The sequence below is a fragment of the Sabethes cyaneus genome, chromosome 1 (assembly GCF_943734655.1).
Source record: "Sabethes cyaneus chromosome 1, idSabCyanKW18_F2, whole genome shotgun sequence".
Lineage (NCBI taxonomy): Eukaryota > Metazoa > Arthropoda > Insecta > Diptera > Culicidae > Sabethes > Sabethes cyaneus.
The window spans coordinates 43019381-43038956 of NC_071353.1; the positions used below are offsets into that span (position 1 = coordinate 43019381).

The following is a 19576-nucleotide window of genomic DNA, read 5'->3' on the forward strand; positions in this document are numbered from 1 at the left end:
CTTCACATTATCAACGGAAGCAAAGCTAATACGACTTAACTAGAGGACAATACGCATTTGAAAAGTGAGGCTATATATCTGTCGATTGTTCAGTATTAAGCTTACCTGCAATGGAGATTCGTTCTCGATGAAGGAAGACGCAGCACTGTGCGGGTGACTATAGATGACTTTGCTTACTCCACCCGGGGCAGTATCCAGAACACCAATTGTTCCTCCTACTACGGAAGAGCTAAGCACTCCTGCCCCGTGATGACCACCGTGCTGAAGATGGTGACCATGATGGTGCTGCTGGTGTTGATGCTGCTGTTGCTGCTGCTGGTTATGGTGATGCAAATGTTGATGATGGTGACTTACCGTTGCGACGCTACCTCCGCCAGGATTCGATCCCCACTGACTGCTGCCATAGGAGTCGTTGAACAGGGAATACTCATGCGCCTGCGCATTGGCATGCAGATTATTGTTAATTTTTGATTGAAGCTGAGCGATCGCAGAGCTGGTGGTAGATGATAAAGATGAAGACGCTACGGAACCAGAGGAAGAAACCATCGCCGAAAGTCCACTCCCAATTGGACCAGCCGTTGGTATACCAGTACCGATGGCCGATACGACCGGTGCGATGACCGAAGATGTCGCCGAGTCCAAATGTGTAGATGGCGATGTAGACGTTTGCAATAAGGGCGAAGGCGTGATGCTTGTACGGGTTGCAGCTGGTGGTTGTCCAATAGGGGTGATTGACCGCCCCGAGCCGGATCCCACCGGAGCAATCGATGCATTGTTGATAGATGGAGGAAGTGTACTTCCGTCAATAATGTTAGGACCAGGACCGCTAGAAGCCACTGGTGGAATAAAAGTAGACATTTTAACCGGCGCCTGTACTGGAGCTGGATGCGTCGACGCTACTGTTGGGTTCGATGATGAACTGGCGATCGTCATTGCACCAGTGTTAGATTGAGAAAGGAAGGTAGACGTGGAAATTGAAGCACTGGCAATACTGTTGATCGCATTAACCTGGCTGTTAGAGCTAGCAGCTGCTAGTGAGGAATTTCCAAACGGAGCCGGTAATCCCTTCGCTGGTGATTGTAATATTTGCGTTGGCTGACGCACCGTGACTGGTGCACTAGCTGTGATTACCGAAGATGACGTGGTGTTTGATGCACTACCACTGGAAAGTGGCATGATTGAAGCACTGGCTTGGCTGTTATTAGCTGGTCTTTTTGTGTTCTGAATCGCGGTGGACCCTGTGGCTGTAGCAGCACTATCTGCGACGAGTTTTGCAAAGGTTCCACTGCTGCTAGTTGCAACGCTGCTGTTATTAGGAGTATTTTTCATTGAATGTTTCAGTGACTGCACCATACTGTTGTAGGCATTTTTTAGTACGAAATTGTTGTTCGCCGAAGCAGTACCTAGACGCTTCCCGCCATCTTTGCCAAGTCCTTGCAATGCGGCGTTATTGTTAGAGGAAATAACTCGAGAGGCTTGTGAAACATTACTATTACCTGAGCCTGAGAAGAGATTTTTCGCTACTGTTGGCCGAGCAGACATGCTCGATGTGGAGATATTTTTACTAGTAGCAGCAGCAAGCGCTGCGGACGCCGTAACGGGTTTGCTCTGGTTAGAGGCAATAAACACATTCTTACCTTTGGACAATCCAGCAGAAGTGCTACTCATTAGAGAAGTGGTGTTTCCAGCAGCAACCATGGCCGACAACGTTGGAGCTGTGGTTGATGTGCTTAAACTCGTAGGAAGTGTAGCTTGTTGTGTAGGTGCAGGAGAACCACATGAGCCACTTTTGGCAGTGTTATGCTTAGGAAGCATTTGAAGGATGTCTACATCCGGATCTTTAATCAAAGTGGCTATCAGAGAGTGTGCCTGCTTGGTAGCTTCTAACGAACCTTTGATAGTAATCGATCGGTCACCTTGAACCTTTCCTTGTTTTTCCACTTCTATGTGGGCACCCGTCGCTGCCCGAATTGCATTGATATTACTGCCAGCTCGACCAATCACACGGGAAATTGCATGTACTGGTACCTGAACTTTCTTGCATTCCATTGGAGTGGATTGACTTTGTTGTACAGAGCTCTTTCGAACAACTTCTTTCCAACCTTCTTCACGCTTGACGACGGTGGCACTATTTTGTACCAATGTCGCCGTACTACCCTGACCAGCTGTTGATGTCTGCTTCGTTGGACTAGTAGACTTCTGCGGTTGATGCTCCTCGCTATGATAGTACATGGTTTTACTGTTAACATGATTCTTCTTTTGTTGACTGGCAGCGATGCTGCTACTGTTGTAGAATGTCGTTGATTCGCTTCCATCATGATCGTTACTGTCTTTGTCCGTTGCGTGTCGGTTTGATCCGAACACAATGATAGATTTACGATTTCCCTGCTGCTGATGATGACTGCTGTTGCCATGGTGACTCGGCTGTGCCTGCGGTAGATGATGTTCTCGTTTTGCATCTATCTTATGCGTGCTTTCCTTAGGGGCAACATTTTCCTTTTCAACGGTTTTCTCTCGCTGTTTATTATCGAAGTGGTCACGCTTAGTATCAGTCGGGTGCTGCGACACCTGGCGACGCTGTTGGCCCGTAACAGGTTTATCCTTTTGCTGTTGGTGTTTATCCTGAACCACAGAACTGTTACTGGCTGTCGTTGTCGTGCTATCCGGACTGTTACTCTGTCGGGTTTGAGCTACAAACTGGGACTGTTGCTGTTGCTGCTGCTGCTGCTGCTGCTGTTGTTGCTGTTGCTTGGCATGGGCAGCTTTGGTTGTGATAGCAGAACTGGCACGAGATTGTTGATGTTGTTGCTGCTGTTGTTGCTTACGTTTTTTGTTGTTCTTTCTTTGCTGTTCTAGCAAACTTGTTGATTTGACATCGGAACTTGAACATGAACCTTGACTGTTTGCATCGATACCAGAATCTCCCTCCTCCTTTTCTCCGACGCTTGCAGAGCTAATATTATTAGCTGTGCTATTCGAGGACGACGACGTATTAGGATGTTCACGAGGTTGTTGCATTCTGTTGTTAGCTGCAGGCCGGTTTCCGGCAATACTGTGCACTGGTACACTGACGATTTCTTCGTCATCATGATCTGTGTCATTATCTTCGTCTTTATCGTCTTCCCCATCATCCTCATCATCGCTGTTCCCGCCCTTGGAATCACCTTCCACTAGTTTACGCTGCTGCTCTCTTTTTTCTGCCTTCCTACGTTTCTTTCGTTCGCGACGTTTGGCGGCTGCCGCTTTACGACTTTCTTCTCTGCTGCGCTCCAAGTCCAGTTCTTTTAACAATATAGACGCATTAATGTTCGCCTTAGTCGCTTGCTGATCCTTAGCCGCACGAATAACTTTGACGCAATCATGACACTTTTCCAGTAGCTCTTTGTCACTGATGGTGTTGATATAACGCGTCATTTCCTGATCTGATGGAAACTGAGTCACATGATTTACCATCCATTTGACCGCTTTGGTATGACCTTTGCGGAAAGCTGCCATCAAGCAGGATACCTTGCGATTATCCTGCGAATCGATATCAGCTCCTGCGTTACAAAGAACATCAACAACAGCCAGGTGACCACCGTTTGCAGCCAACCAAAGTGGGGAATTGCCCTTTTTATTCTTTACTTCAACAGCCGCTCCCCGAGATAGAAGCAACTCGACAAACTTTAGATGGCCTTTATCGGCGGCAATGGTCAGAGCCGTATCTCGCGAAGAAGGAACTGGAGCGGCATTCACATCGGCGCCTTTATCTAGTAATACACGACCAACTTCGATATATCCACCGGAAGCAGCTTCCATAAGAGGAGTGAGTCCGGTTTTAGCCCTATGTTCAACATTGGCTTTACGATCCAGCAGAAGACTAACCACTTCATGGCGTCCCTGGAAACAGGCAAGCGTTAGCGCAGTGTTCCGGTTAGTCTCAATCTGTGCATTGATGTCGGAACCCATATCCAATAATAGCTTAACAGCGGCTGTATGACCGTTCATCGCTGCTAACATAAGAGGACTGATCCCAAGTTTGCTGCCAGTTCGCGAATTGATTTCTGCTCCGTGGCTAAGCAGCAGCTTGATGATATTTACATAACCACCACTGGCAGCCAAACTGAGTGGAGTGTAGTCCGACACGTTTCGATGTTCTCGATTGGCATTCATATTAAGCAGCAGTTCCACAACCTCGTATCGCCCACCAGAACATGCTAATGAAAGAGGTGTATCTTTGGTACGCTCAGATTGCGCTTCCATTTCCGCACCGTGACGAAGCAGGGTTTCTACGACTTTCTCGTGTCCAGCCGTTGCAGCCAATATCAACGGAGTGAAACCCTTTTTGTCTTTGTGCTCGATGTTTGCTCCACGGCTGATAAGTAATTCTACCAGCTCTTCATGGCCTCCAGCACAAGCTAGCGTTAGGGCAGTATCATGATTCGAGTCAGTTTCAGAATCGACGTCAATTTGACGTTCTTGGACAACATTGGCTGGAACTGCAGGCGGGTACTGCATTGGGGCCGGGGCCGGACTCGCTTCAAACTGATAGCCTCCTGCAGCGGCACTTTGTTGTCCCGCTGGAGCCTGGCGTATACCAGCTAATCGATTTTTCTCCTTGCGAGATTTTTCAGTTTTTTTGGAGCTTGTTTTACCTCCCGCAGTTGAAGTAGCCGAATCTACTGTATGTGGACTTTGTTGTCGTGGAATCAACAATCCTCCCGTCTGTGGTTGTTGAGTCTGGGTGGCAACTTGCACTTGCGCATGCTGTGTGCAATGTGCTGCCTGGGCCTGGGCATGCAATTGCTGAAGCTGTTGGGCTGATTGCGCTTGTTGCTGTTGAGCCAAAATCACAGAGTTGGGATGCACAATATTTGGTGACTGAAATTGTTGTTGTTGTTGCTGCTGCTGCTGTTGGTGTTGTTGTTGAGCAACGGCAGCTGCTGCGGCAGCAGCTGCCGCTTGATGTTGTAGTTGTGCCTGCTGTAGAGCAGCTGCTTGCTGAAGAGTAACATTACACTGCCCTCCGATCGTGTGCTGGTCAAGTTGTTCTTGAGTGATTTGTAATTGTTGCTGTTGCTGCTGTTGCTGTTGAGCTGTCGGTAGTTGGAATAACAAGTGTACCTGGGAGGCTTTGTCAGCATCGACGTTAAACACGAACTTGGGTTGCTGACCATCAGTGCTAGTGGTTCCACCTGCTGCTCCAGTGGCTGTAGGATGATGGAGTACGGTTGCTCCTGAAGCGGTGGTAGTTGCCTGTATGAAAAAAAAAAATCCGATTTAAGATCTAAGTTCAGCGAATTCTACTCATGCATACCTGTAGCTGACTAAGCAACTGCAGTTGATCAAGCGATATTTGTTGGTTTGGATCAAATGCCATTAATTGGCCAGCAGCAGCCGCTTGACCAGCGGTTCCAGCTTGACGGAAACCACATTGTTCTTCGCTAGCCTCGGCTAGGTTGATATTATTGCTGTCTTCTTCGATCGGGGACGATGTGCCAGACGTGGTCAACTGAGTTTGATTGCCAGCCCAACGCGTCTTACAGAAAGAATTCATTCCGATTAAATTTGCATAAGCATCAATATCTTGGCAGCTAAGATTCGCAGCCATTTCCTAGTTTCGAAGTAAGAAAAGTAATAATTGGTCTATTTTCTTGTATAATTTGCTGGACGGGTTACCTGCAGGGCCACCGGAATGTCGGTGCAACCATTCAATGCGTGAATAACTTCATCGATGCATTCAACCCATTCATAATTGTAGATGGTTTCTCGTGAATCATCGGCGGCAACCACCGAACCATCCTCCGGATTGAAAGTCTCCAGTGACTCATCCAACGATGGATAAATTCCACCTACGCACTCGGACATAGTTTCGTTTTCTGAATCATCGATATTGAACATTTGAAGATGTTCGTCCCCATCTTCCACGTATTGATGATGTCCATCGTTATCACTGAGTTTGATTTGCTTTAGGAGAAATGAAACCAATTATCATCTCTTTCATTATAAATTCACAATAACTTACATTACTACCAGCCTTGTGCTGGATTATATTGGACACATGCTGATGCACTTGGACGAACTCCGGTGTTGGCAAAAGGTCCGAGCGGAAGTCGTGCATTACCTCACAGAAAATACGGGACAAATCTGCCAGTTCAGCATCTGAAAAGTGGAATTTGCAGTGATGTACTGGAGCTGGTAGCTCATATCGCTTACTGTTGGCTAATCCTTTACCACTGGGTGGCGGTGATGATGGTCCATCCGCATTGGAACAGCTTAGAGGAGGCGTGTCTGGAGGAGATTTTGGCGGATCAACCATAAAACGTTGAGCTATCTTCTGTAGCATTTTCTGGTTACACAACGTGTTGAGTGCTAGCTGATTCAGTTGGTTTTCGTGTTCGGAACTGTGAGCACTGCTACTGCCAGCGCAACCTAATCCAGCAGCACTCATGCCAAGTACACCGCTTGCCGTGCCAGTGTTACTGTTGCTGCTAGTCGTTGTTGTAGTGATGTTGTTACCGCTGGAGTTCGAGCTACTGCTGCTACTACAACTCGCACCACTAACGTTGATGCTACTACCAATGCCGGTGGTAGCACTGCTTCCGCTACACTGACTGCCTGCTGTGTTAATAGCCCCGGTACTAGGTACAATCGGGGCTGTAGTTACCACCGTTGAAGAGGAATTAGATAATTCTAGTGTCTGTTGATCTAGCTGACTGATTAGATTAGTCGTGGTTTGAATTACATTCGCTGGCACAGAGGTGATCGTTCCGCTCGTAGTAGAAGCTACGGCTGAACTGGTAATCACCGACAGATTGGACGTAGGAACCATGTTATTGCTCGAAGGAATCGCTGCTGACGCCGACGTGGTTGGAGCTTTGGAAGCCATTGCAAAGGTGGCTCCTCGATTACCTAGACCTGCTGTTTGCTGCTGCTGTTGGCTTCCAGATTGGGAAATCGTAATTTGGGCACTTCCACTTCCGGAGCCACTGGCAGCTGCACCAGCTGGCGACTGGAGACTCAAGTTCGACAGCGATTGCTGCAGTACCTGCACATTTTGTTCAGAGGTTGGAATCACAGACTGTAAAATATAATAACGATGATTAGTTTGGAGTTTTAGATTGCGGAATTAAGCTTTGCTCACCAAGTTGTTATAAATTGACACCATTGGATTCTGTTGTAAAACGTTGGTGGTTGTGCTAGGCCAAATGGGCTGCTGTGGTTGCTGACCGGCAACCTGCTGCTGTTGGGCGGCTGCTGCTGCCGCAGCCGCAGCTGCGGCTGATTTACGATTGTTTTTGGCATCCTTCTTAGAGACAGGCTTTACCTTCGGTCGATCACTAATGGCTGTACTTTGAGATACTTCTGAGGGACCGGTTAGATGTGTTACGTTACCCGACGATGTGTTGGCAAGACCAGCAGTGATCGTGCTAGTATTTGCTGCGAAATGTAATGCTGTCTGCTGCTGTTGCTGTTGCTGCAGCGTGGTTGGCAATGATGTAGCTATATCTAGACCACTATCGGACGTTTTTCCTCCTACGGAGATCAGCATTTAATACATATTAGACGTAGTGAATACAGAATAGACAAGGAGATTATAGAATTTGACATGAGCGATTACAGCGATAACATTTGAAATGAATTTAATATTTTTAATTAAAAGGAAATTAAAGCTATATATGTATAAGCATTGTAGTGAAGGCAATATAAAATTGTCGTGGTGCATACACAACTAATGTACGTCGCTATCAGCTTTGCCGGTGAGGCACGTAATAACCCTCTCTTTCGGAGGAATGTATCAGCATTTGTGGCTCGAGCGGCACATTCCTCACAATTATATGGAGAATTTGTGTATGTAATCTAGGAATATGTATGTCAGATATTTTTCATATTCCTATTATCCGTTATGGCTACTCTATGAAAGTAACAAGTTCTCTCATAGCACTGAGACTTTTTAACCGCTTATTCTGAACTTTAAGGTCTTGTTTCTAAAAATTTTTTAAAAAAATTCTTAAAATCTACAACATATACATATATATGCGTACATATCGCAATAACCAGCTTTATTATCCCATTGACTCTACTAATAGCTGCTCTAAGACAATGTTTGGCCATTGCTTTGTTAGACCAGTGTCGTACTTTGAGGCTAACTGCCAACTCGAAAAGCAGCTACTAAATATAATAATTTGTATCTGGGGTTTCGATTTATTGTATCCCACAAGCACTCGCATCCCAGTTAGCCTCGAAGTACGACACTGACTGACAGAGTATCTCGACTAGGAGCAGCTGTTATAGTCTAGGACAGGACGTGCCATCTGGCTTCTTACTCTTCTTCTTATCATTACCGTCATCCCGATTGAATATTCTTTGCTACACTCTGCACCACTGTTGCCTGCACATATTATTTTAAGAATAACTTCGTTTGCCGAACAACTACTCCCGAATACGCCACATTTTATGCGACCAAAATCATGTTTTGCATTTCATTTTGAAATTAAAATTCGTGTACAAACAAAACTAATGGTGACCCAAGCATAGAACTACAGAATACAAAAGAAATCAAAATTCGGAAATAATAACTTATTGTCGTATTCCCACTAATGAGTTTCAGCAACACTGAAAGCGACACCGCGTTATATTTTCCAGTCAACGGTTACTCGTCGTTTTCAGCCAATCAGAAATTGAGTCACTTTTGGGTCAACGCCGCGGTTGACACTTGGCACGTCCTGTCCTAGGTTATGGTCATTTATATCATACAGTGGATTTTCGAAAAAGTTAATCGAAATGGGATTAGGCCTTTAAAAAAATCATAAAAAAAATTAAAAACCATAAACTAAACACAGAACCGAAACATAAATTTGAAAACTGTTGAGAACCGATATTGGTTTAACTTTTCTGAGATTCTACTATATCTCAATATTTTTTAAATAACAGCTTCATATCATACGAATGAAAAACTGGTAAATACTGGTAAGTTGTTCGATAAAATATTATTGAAAATCAAATAAGTCCATCAATAGTTGTATCACGTTGATCTTAACTTAACCCATTAAGCCCCACACTTTTCCCAGCAGGGATAGAAAGTTGAAACTTTCAGGAAAATTCTCTTTTAGGTCAACTAAGAAAAAGCCGTTGACACGTATTTTTAATTTTGACCCTGTATCCCGCAACGCTACGTTGCGAAAACGCAACGCTGGGCGTTAAGGGTATACCGTTTTTGCATACCTTCATTAATATTATGCACATAAATGCTTCATACTTTTTAACCGTTAAATCAAATTTGTTTTTTTTTGTGATTTTGAGTATTAATAAAGATTAAATGAATGACTTAGAGTATTACATGATGGATATCGAAACATTTGGGTTGGAGACCATCCTTGCACTAGACGCATAGTATGCAGTTTGAATGCTAAATGCATGTCATCGCAGATGATTAAATGCCTACCAACACTGTCCGGAAAGGTTGTAACATTAAATTTGGGTCCATGAAACTGTCGTTGCCATCACTCAATTCCTCCAGATATTCCGGAGGCAAAGGTACTTTAACAATTTGATTACGCTCTTATCACAACGGCTTCTCCATCTGCCATCAGTGTTTGAAGCTGCGAATTCTATGTTATGTAAACTTTTATGTTTCCGGGATATTTTAAATAAGCGAAAGATAAGATTTACATTCATCTGTTCACTAAAAAGCAACGACAACAAATGAAACACCGCAGCGAACGAACAAAACAAACGTTCCCGTAGCAAATTTTGAATATCGTTACTTTCTAGCGTTGCGTTTTCGCAACGCAAAGCTTCAAACAAATTACAAAAATAATCAAAATTATGAAACAAAATTTTTTTTGGCAAGCAATCGATTCTTACTAACACTGATTGATAGGTCAGTCGTTAATAGAGGTAAAATCGAGTTTAATGAGCATTTTCCCTTAACTGCCTGAAAAATAGCAGAACCTGTTGTTTTGTCATAGCTGTAATTATGTTACATGTAACATCTGACCTTTGAGCAAAAACAGGTCGATTAGATTTTTTTCCAATCTTTCTTTGTTTCTCAGGGTCCAAGTTGATATCTTAAACCGGGCCTTCTCTAGAATCGATTGAAAGTGCGTTGCGTTTTCGCAACGCTGGGAGGAAATGGGTTAAATAGGATTAGGAGGTTTTAAATGTCAATATTTTGTGAACGATTTTTCATGTTGATGTCCCATGGTATGATGTTGATTATACCCGATATATGTTCATAAAATTTAGTTAAAACTTATATAGAGGTTTGCTTCGCTTATTGTCATTAAATAATCTCTGCAGCAAATATATTAACACACGAGATACTATTGTTTTATCACTCACCTTGAGCCGGGGTAGTAATATCGATGTAGGTTCCGGTAGGTGGCAGCAGTGTCGGTGGCGGGCCATTCGAGTCGCAAATAAACTGAATGTTGGCCTTTTGTGACTGTTGTCAAATAACAAAAAACAAATAAATTCCAGCTCATTGATAAGCCTGTCACTAGGCATAACTCAAGTGATTGTGAATCTTACCTTCTGATACATTTCTCGCATTTGTTTCGTGTATTGCATCTCGTAATCTGAGCGCATAACTACTCCCGCTCGCTGTTGCAAGGTGGTTCCACTGCTACTTCCGCCGCCACCATTGTCTTCGCCAATGGGCTCGCTACGAACCTGCTGCGCTTCAGAGCTCGTAAGGTTGGTATCAAATGCTAGATGCTGGGATTGAGAGGTCGGTATTCCAGTGCTTGTTGCTTGAGTAGGTGTTATTTTCTGTCGCAATAAGCTACGCTGTTTGTTGGCACCTGCACCAGCAGCAGTCTGTTGCTGTTGCTGCTGAACTACGGTGGCATTATTGGTACCCTGCAGGATAAGCTGTTGCTGCTGGGCAGCCGCGAGATGAGATGGTATCTGCTGGGAAAGTATAGCCTGTTGCTGTTGTTGTTGCGGTTGTTGACCAGGAGCACGCGATAGCCCATGTGCGAGACCGTCCTTGAAACCTTGCATCTGAATTAATCGCATTTGCGCAAGGATTGAAGGATCAGCAGAGGCAATATGACCATCGAGAAACACATTATGGTTTGCCAGCATCTTATTGGTGGTTAGAAGATGTTGCTGTTGTTGTTGCTGTTGCTGCTGGTCAAGGTTATCCATCGGGGTGTGTTGTTGGAACATTTGCTTATTAGAAACTCGAATTGACTCCGGCACAGAAACTAGTCCAGGAGGCGCAGCAAGTAGTTGCTGCTGTTGATTTTGCGTGATTATCAACTGCTGCTGTTGCGCTGCTTGCTGTTGTTGCTGAAGTTGTTGCTGTGCCTGCTGCAACTGAATTTGACCGTTGTTTAATAAGTTTTGCTGGGCTGCAGTGTTGGCGCTGATCAATGAATGGGGAAAATCCAGTAATAGCTGAACTACTCCGATGTGGCCACCTTTAGCAGCTTCGATTAGCATAGTACTGTTATCTTTCAATTTGTGGAATGGATCTGCGCCATTTTTCAGAAGTAATTCCACAATGTTCGAATGACCTCCAGCACACGCTAGTGAGAGTGGAGTATGATCGTTATTGGTGGTATGTCGATTTACGTCCGCTCCCTTTTCAATGAGAAACTTGACAATACACCAGTGACCAGCTCTACAAGCTTTCATTGAGGGCGTGCGACCACCTTCGGATTCATGCTCCAGTTCAGCCCTATAATACAAGAGAATGTCCGCTACTTCTGTGTGACCATTCTCGCAAGCATACGTCAGAGCCGTGTCACCGGTTTGTGTTTGCGCATGCACGTCCGCTCCGTGCTCCAGTAGAAATCGCACTAGATCTATGTGACCCTCCTGCGCAGCTTCCATTAGTGGAGTTGAAGCTCCGAGCTCGATATCAGCTCCAGCTTTAATCAAATAGTCTGCAACTTCCACAAATCCACCGCAGCATGCAAGCGTCAACGCAGTTTCTTGAGTTTCCTCCGTTTGAGCATTAATATTCGCACCTGCACAAGAACGAGATAAAACTTTCAGTTCACTAAAAAAATCAGCCACCTTACCTTGTTGTAATAGTAATGCTACCATTTCCTCATGCCCTTCCCTAGCCGCTTCCATCAAGGGGGTGTATCCTTCATCGTTAACCTCTTCGATGTTGGCACCACGTTCAATCAAAAGCATTGCAAGATCCACATGGCCACCACAGGCTGCCAGCGTCAAAGGAGATTCGAACGAATCAGTTGGCATGTTAACTTGAGCACCGGAGTCTAGCAACAACCGAGCAACTTCCACATGACCGTCCATTGACGCCTCCATCAGAGCTGTATGCATTTCATCAGTTTTATGCTCCTGATCAGCACCAGCCTCCAGCAAGTACCGGACCATGTCCAGATGTCCCTTGTAGCAGGCGAGTGTTAACGCGCTCTCTTTAAACTCATTCGAGTGCGTATTGATGCCAGCCCCACGTTCCAATAGGATCTGCACAAGGAAATTATTACAAAATATTATTACAAATTATACATAACTGTTTTGAAGTGAAATCAGGAAGTGTTACATCAGATAAGATCAAACTAGGTTCATTGCCCAAATTGATTGTTTCCATACTGGGTTTTGGAATATTTCCAGAAGCTCAACAGAAGGAGCATCAATAGAAAACACGGAGGCCCCGGCAATGTAAGCAAAATCAACTCAAAGGCTCTGGTCTCGGGTTTAATCATTTGTCATATAGCCCTTCAAATATCGCAAAATTGACTTTTTCGTTACCTTCGCAACGCCCACGTGCCCCGCCGAAGCCGCCTCCATTAGCGGTGTATGTCCGTTTTCATTGTGATCTTCTACATTGGCGCCATGGTCGAGCAGTACTTTGACCGCTTCTTCATGACCGCCTGCACAGGCGTACATCAGTGGTGTGTTGCCGGTTGATGACTGCGCATTTACGTCTGCACCGTGCTTCAGTAAAAGGCCGATAATTTCTACATGCCCTGCCGAAGCCGCCTCCATCAGTGGCGTGCAGTCGTTCTTTTGACCACGATCTTCAACCTGCGCTGACATAGCCAGTAGGACCTGACGGAATATAAGAGAATTACGTTTGGGTCAAAGCAAACTAGCTAACAAAAATGGTTTAATTACCTGTGCCAATTCATAGTATCCGGCCGAACAGGCCAAGGACAGTAACGAATCGCCATCATCAGTGGCCTCGTTCAGTGAGTTGCCCTCGCCCAGAAGCCGCCGTACAGTATTGACGTCGTTATCGGTGCAGGCGGCGAGCAGCGAGCGCGAGAGCAAGCTGAAATTACGAAGAGCATTTCTGCGTGTTACAAAACAAAGAACAAAATGGTGGTTGTGTCAATGAAAACGGATATTTTTTGTGGAAACTAAATGTCGGTAGAAAACTAACCGATAAAAAACGAATTTTGAATTCGAAAGAAAATAATAGGGTTGGAAAATTTTATTTATTGGCAAATTGTTTACTCACTTTTTATCTCGTGGGCTTCCGCCTCCTTCGCTAGATCGCATGCGGGTGAGAGCTTGGGCTGCCTCGTCTGTGAAGAAGATGAATGGAAGACGAATTAATCAAATTTGATGTATCCAATGCTAGAGTTCCAGGCTGCATTAAAACTGTTTATAACTGTTCGAGATGATCGAAATGTGAAAAAAAAACTAATCGCAGTTTTGCGAATGTGTTGTTTAAAAATACGCGTTGATTAAAAAGATGTTTGAATTTGCTAAGCCGTAGCAATTAACTGAAAGTACAACTTTAAAAAAGTAGAGAAGAGCTGCAGTCACGGCATCTCAAAACTCATAAAAAAGCTCAGTTTATCCTTGAACTGAAAACTGCTTATTAAGTTATTTTAACTCACTATGTAGTGATAGAATGAGGTGGGGAAAGAGGGGTCACTTAAGGATCAAACCCAATATCTTTGTTCTTTGTCTATGAAACTAGTCTTAGGTCACTAATAATGAACTGTGACACATTATGTTGCTTTCAAATCAACCAATGGTAAAATTATCTATTGATACAATTGAACAAATTTGAATAATTTTAAAATTCATTTCTATTCCAACATGCGGGGCAAGACGAGTCATTTTCCGGGGCAAAAATAGTTATAAAAATATGAGATATTTATAATAAAATTTTTGAAAAAGTTTGATTGTGAATTAGCAAAAATAAACATGTAATAATTGGCAAGACCTCAGTGAACGACAAATTTTTGAATTTTTTCCCGTAACTTAGCTTCTCGTAAGCTTTTGCAAGGAGCGTAAAAATGTTAGCCTACTTTACCAATTGTCCTTTAGTGCTTTGTCGAATTTTTAGTTCAATTCACATTCATTTAACAGTACCGTCACAGCCAAGCAAAATTTAACAAAGATTGTGTCATCCCTGTTTTCAACTAACGTTTTTTTTATAATAATCCATCTACCAGCTTAGGTCATTCGTGACTTCATTTCACCAACTTCATGAAATAAGCATAATGGAGTTCAGCCCTGAGACGTTCAGCCCATTGAACCTTTCAGTAGGCTGTGCGTTAGTGACGGAGACAGTACATAATGTGGCGAACAACAAATCAACAAGAGTATCAAAATCCAAAAAAGAACAACTATTTCTGTGTGTGCCAGAATGCATCCTCTCTGGAGCCAACGCAATATTATAAAAGCATTTCGCACAAGCCAGGGTTTTTTGAACAAATGATGATTGACCACTACTTTCGTACAACACAACAAGTTGATCTATTTGGCATGAAAACATTAGCTATGCAACACCCCTATGAAGAATCGATTTGGGTAGGCTATTTAAAGAATCTAGCAATACGTGCTTGTATGTAAGTGTATTCTCTTAAATTTTACAGGAAAAAGAATATATTTTCCGGAATACTCCAATTTTCATGAAGACATTGAAGGCCGTCAGCCGATATGATAAACCTTTCAACCCGAAGTCTTTTAATCCCAACAATGATACCTACTTTCGTATTTTCCTTATACCTAGAAGAGATCTACCAGACTTATGTCCTTCTTCGACCTATCAGAAAACTATATGCTTGCCGGTCGCACGTGCTCTTTATCGCAAAATGAATTCTTCAAACTAATACTATACTCTTACCTGCGGCTTCCAGCAGAGCTTCGAGGCGAGCTTTTTTATCGTGAGGACCATTTCCACCGGTTCCTCCTCCTCCGCTTCCACTACCGCCTCCTTCGCCACTGTCCTGATCGATATCGTTATCGTTCTCCAGCAGAAACTTTCCTGTTACGACTGTACTGTGAATATCGTCGTCGTCTTCCTCATCGTCTAGAATGGTCAAGTGAATTAAAAAGAGAAAAACAAATAAGTTAATATATTTTTTTAAATATTATATTATCAACTAACATTTACCTTCCGAATCTTCATTGTCGTCGCCATCGTTGTCGCAACTATCGGATTCATCCATATCTACGTCGTTTTCGCAGCTGTCCGAGCACTCCGTTTCTGGAATTTCGATCGACTGTTGATCTAGGGGGAAAGAATCAACCTGAAAAGAGAATAATATAAAGCAAAACTTAGTATTGTTTTTTGTTTATTTTTAAATGGGTTGCAACAACACAATTCAAAGTTCCTTTGATTGGTGTTAAGTTAGACCGGAAATTCGTTTCGAATGATCAACAAACAAAAACGGATAATCGTATGCAATCAAAGTGAACCAAGTCCTACGTCCATAGCGACTAGAAATGAGACACGCTTTTGTGAACAATAGAAAATGAAAGAAATTCCAAGTGATTTGTACGATTTTCCCGAATCAGGGGACTCTTCCTTTTATCTTTCCACTAGCTGACCCGACAAACTTAATATTGCCACAAATTAAACTGTGTTGTATATAAATCGTTAATCTCGAATGACCTTTGTCACAATCTCGAAGTTTCTGGGAGTTCAACCTTAGAAGATTGATTTTGGCAGTTACGTAACTATGAAAGCATGGGTAGTTTAATATTAAAAAATTTCCTTATAGAAAAGTAGAAAACAATTCCCCCTATAGATTACCCAAATAAAATAAAGCGAATAGCATTTAAATATTCGCTGTGATTGTATAACGTTTCGCCAAATACCATTTTGCGGAGAAGCACCATAACGCGGACTGCACCTGTCCATTTTAACCCAGGTGTCCAAATCACCCCTATCTACCCTATTCGTTAACATATATCATAAGACGGGATGATTCAGAGGTATTAATATGGTTGCTTAAGGTTTAACTTATATTACATGTGTGAAAGTGTCGTCAAAGTGTAATGAAAACATAGAATTTAATGTGACTGCTTCTAGGATGGTCTTTCCCTTTTCATGCCATGCACAAACAATAAGAAAATACAAAAATTTACAACTTTCAGTACTGCCGGTGGAGGCATAACTGTGTTACATTTTCTCATTTTCAACAATTTGTTGTCTTTAATTAAATAAAAAAAGAACCCTTTCCAATTGAATTCTACTAGGTATGTATGTTTATTCTTGAGACTTGACAGATACGTATTTCGCCTACGACTTACAGGCTTCCTCAGTGTCTGTTTGATAAAGCCTGCAAGTCGAAGGAGAAATACATATCTGTCAAGAATAAATATACATAGTAGAATTTAATTGGAAAGTTTTTTTTTAATTTCAGGTTTCGTATTCTACGAAGACGCTCCAAAAACTTCAGTCAATTGGTTGTCTAACGTTATAATTCGGTTTGTATTTTTAAAATATGTGTTCTGTTTATATTAGAAAAACTAGAAAAAAATTGAAGACAATTTGTTCCACTGAAAAGATGAACGCATATTTGTCTTACTACATGTATCATGTCATATAAAATGGTTTCAAGTTGTATACAAAATTAATTGAAGCTTTTTAACATTTTCTCAAAGAGGGACAAATATTAACCCCAACTAAATAATTTAAAAAAATCCGTTTTTCATCTTTGAGTGCGATTGTCACATGTTCGTGTTTTGTAACATGAGATACATATGCTTCCAGCAGCAACGTAGAATGCAATGGCCGATATTTCAAGTTCAAGTTTGTTGATGATTAGCATAGTGATCAATCGTAGGTTCGAAGGACACGCGTAGGCGTAGCAGAACTAGGAGCCTTCCCGTTCGATACAGTATGTACTGGATGGCCTTGTTTGCTTCCTCCTTTGTTTCGTGTGTTCGTTTAGTAATACAAAATCAAAACGATCATCGTAGAACATGTAAATGTAAATGTTATCATACGAATTAATTTCATGTGATCTGAATTTATTGTTTTCTTAACCCATTAAGCCCCACAGTTTTTCCAGCTGAGATAAAAAGCTGAAACTTTCAAGAAAGTTTTGTTTTAGATCAACTAAGAAAAAACCGCAGAGATGTATTTTTAATTTTGTCCCTATGTCCTGCAATGCTATGCTGAAAAAATTTAAAAACATGGACTTACAGGGGGTGGGCGTGGTAAGCAGTTTTTATGGATGTCATTGCGGAGAGGTTAGAACAATAGATTTGAATCCAGAAATTCTGTCATTGACCTCCCGCTTTCACCTTTTCCATCCGAGGACAAAGCTACTAGTTTCAGCTGACTGAAAATTAGCAAGACCTGTTATGATCACTGTAATTTTGTTATATGTAACAAGTAAGCTTTGAGCAAAAACAGGTCGATTAGATTTTTTCATAACCTTTTTTTGCTTCTTCGAGTCCAAGTCGATATCTCAAACCTAGCGTTCTCTAGAATAAAGAGAAGGGTGCGTTGCATTTTTGCAACGCTGGGAGAAAATGGGTTAAGTACCTAAAGCAAAGCCGTGGAATTAAACGTCCTTTCTAAGACTTGACCCTTCTTCATCGACAGACTTCGCAGTCGGCTATTAGAGTACAGGACAGTTACGGGGCTAGTGCAAAAATCCTACCTATTTGAGATTCGAACATACGACGACTGGCTTGAAACCAACTAAGTGTCTTTTTAAGAACCTAAGTGTGTTAAATAGTATTTCTGCATGTGTAGAAGGTAGAATTATTTTCATTATTTTCACGCAAATTCACATTTCATTCAGTGAATCATTCCAGACCAAGGGCTATTATCTTTTTTGAGAGAGTTCAAGGACTACACCGTACCACCAATTGGGTCTCGTTCCAGCTCGCAATCATACTGAGTGGGTATATTGGGTAAATTTTGTTTTTTTTCGCCCCCCCCCCTTCAGTGGCCCAACACCGGAAGGACAAAAGCTTTATAAAATATTTGTAATGGCCTAACGATTAACGATTTGTAAATGCCTTCGGGTTTTGTGAAGACGCACAAAACTTTTGAGTCTGATTTTTCAAGTGAGATAATCCAGTTAATAACAGACTTTGACAGTAAAACACAATACTGTATTCACATCACTAATCATCTAGGGGAGTTAGTCCCAACAGGATGTACCCCCCTCTTCCACAGAGCCGTACTGCATGTTTGAACGGATTACATTCCTCGTGTCTTTGGGCGCTTGAGCATAACAGAGGGTTGAAATTAATAGCTTTCACCCCAATTAGTGGCGAATAACAGCAAACAGTTCGGCGCCGGCCAACACTGACATTTTCAAAATGGGAGTGCAATCTTACGGTGGAGTTTAAAGCAGTAAATATATGACCAGACAGTACTGTGTACTGTGTGTTCGATAATTATGATATGCAAAGACTGTAGGAAAAAATGGATCAAATGCGTTTGGTTCGCATTTTACCAAATACTTAAAGTTATTGGTATATTCTACCATAAAGAACAGTATGATCAATGAGTATGTGATACTGTACTACAGTCAAATTTCGCTGGTTGGGCCTTTAATACTTGGGCTTCGTTTTAGTTGGGCCTTCGCTAGTTGGACTATGGCCCAACTAAAAAAAACTGTATGTCAAAATTGGTTGTCAAATAAGAACTGACAATGAGACGTCAATTCTTTCTAGGTGTGAGCAAAAGCGTATCAACTTGTAATTCGCCTTTAACAATTTTCAATAAATTGTTGAAATTTTCACAGTTTATTTAAAATCGGAAAAAATCGCATATTAACCGTTTCGTTTCACCAAACTTCGATTAGCTTTGTTCAAAGGATTTAAGTCGCGTAGCTTCCGATACATATTTCTGAGCGTTATGAATGATCAAACTGGGCTAAGTCTAAGGCTATGCAAATGCATTTTAATACATTAGCTTATCCAAGTCATTTTGAAAAAGTAACTTTTTTCTATGGCAGACTTCGTAGCTACGGTACAAGACAATTGCGGCGCTTCTTAGTGCAATCTTTATTTCCATATAATGTAGCAATATATTCAACCAGGACTGTCCTGCACTCAGTGCACCTATTCTGCTTTTTTAGAGGTAACACCTAGGCCAAACAAAATTCGAAAATGTTATGTATAGGGCGTTTATAGAGGCGATTATTATCCATAAGACTGCTGAACTAAGTATTGCTCTATCTTAAGTATTTACGGCGCACTCTCACTTCACACTGGTTGGTGCGCAGAGAGCGCTCTGGGTGCAGGAGAGCCCTGTATTCAACTTATATTTATGCGCATTTCACTCCTGTTCTCAAAACAAACATCTCATTTTATGCTTCAAACAAACAAAAAATCCGATATTAGCTCAGTAGCGATTCAACGTTTCACAAAATTGTAGCACAAACAAAAAACCATGCAT

The 19576-nt window shown here is 42.3% G+C and overlaps 1 protein-coding gene across 7 annotated transcripts in view; it reads right to left on the reverse strand.

The window, feature by feature from the left end:
- The window catches only part of LOC128732492 (ankyrin repeat and KH domain-containing protein mask), a 49583-nt gene that overhangs the window by 4905 nt on the left and 25102 nt on the right, over positions 1-19576 (reverse strand). For 3 of the 7 annotated variants that reach the window (XM_053825754.1, XM_053825749.1, XM_053825748.1), the window contains 14 exons: positions 15314-15455; positions 15050-15235; positions 13427-13493; positions 13081-13258; positions 12715-13014; positions 12015-12429; positions 10513-11960; positions 10324-10426; positions 7124-7515; positions 6196-7060; positions 6005-6141; positions 5659-5946; positions 5297-5593; positions 106-5235 (listed from right to left, as the gene is read on the reverse strand). In XM_053825754.1, the coding sequence (XP_053681729.1) occupies positions 106-5235; positions 5297-5593; positions 5659-5946; positions 6005-6141; positions 6196-7060; positions 7124-7515; positions 10324-10426; positions 10513-11960; positions 12015-12429; positions 12715-13014; positions 13081-13258; positions 13427-13493; positions 15050-15235; positions 15314-15455 (9948 nt within the window). The remainder of the gene's footprint in view (positions 1-105; positions 5236-5296; positions 5594-5658; positions 5947-6004; positions 6142-6195; positions 7061-7123; positions 7516-10323; positions 10427-10512; positions 11961-12014; positions 12430-12714; positions 13015-13080; positions 13259-13426; positions 13494-15049; positions 15236-15313; positions 15456-19576) is intronic. The other 4 variants (XM_053825755.1, XM_053825750.1, XM_053825752.1 and 1 more) reach the window with 4 other exon arrangements.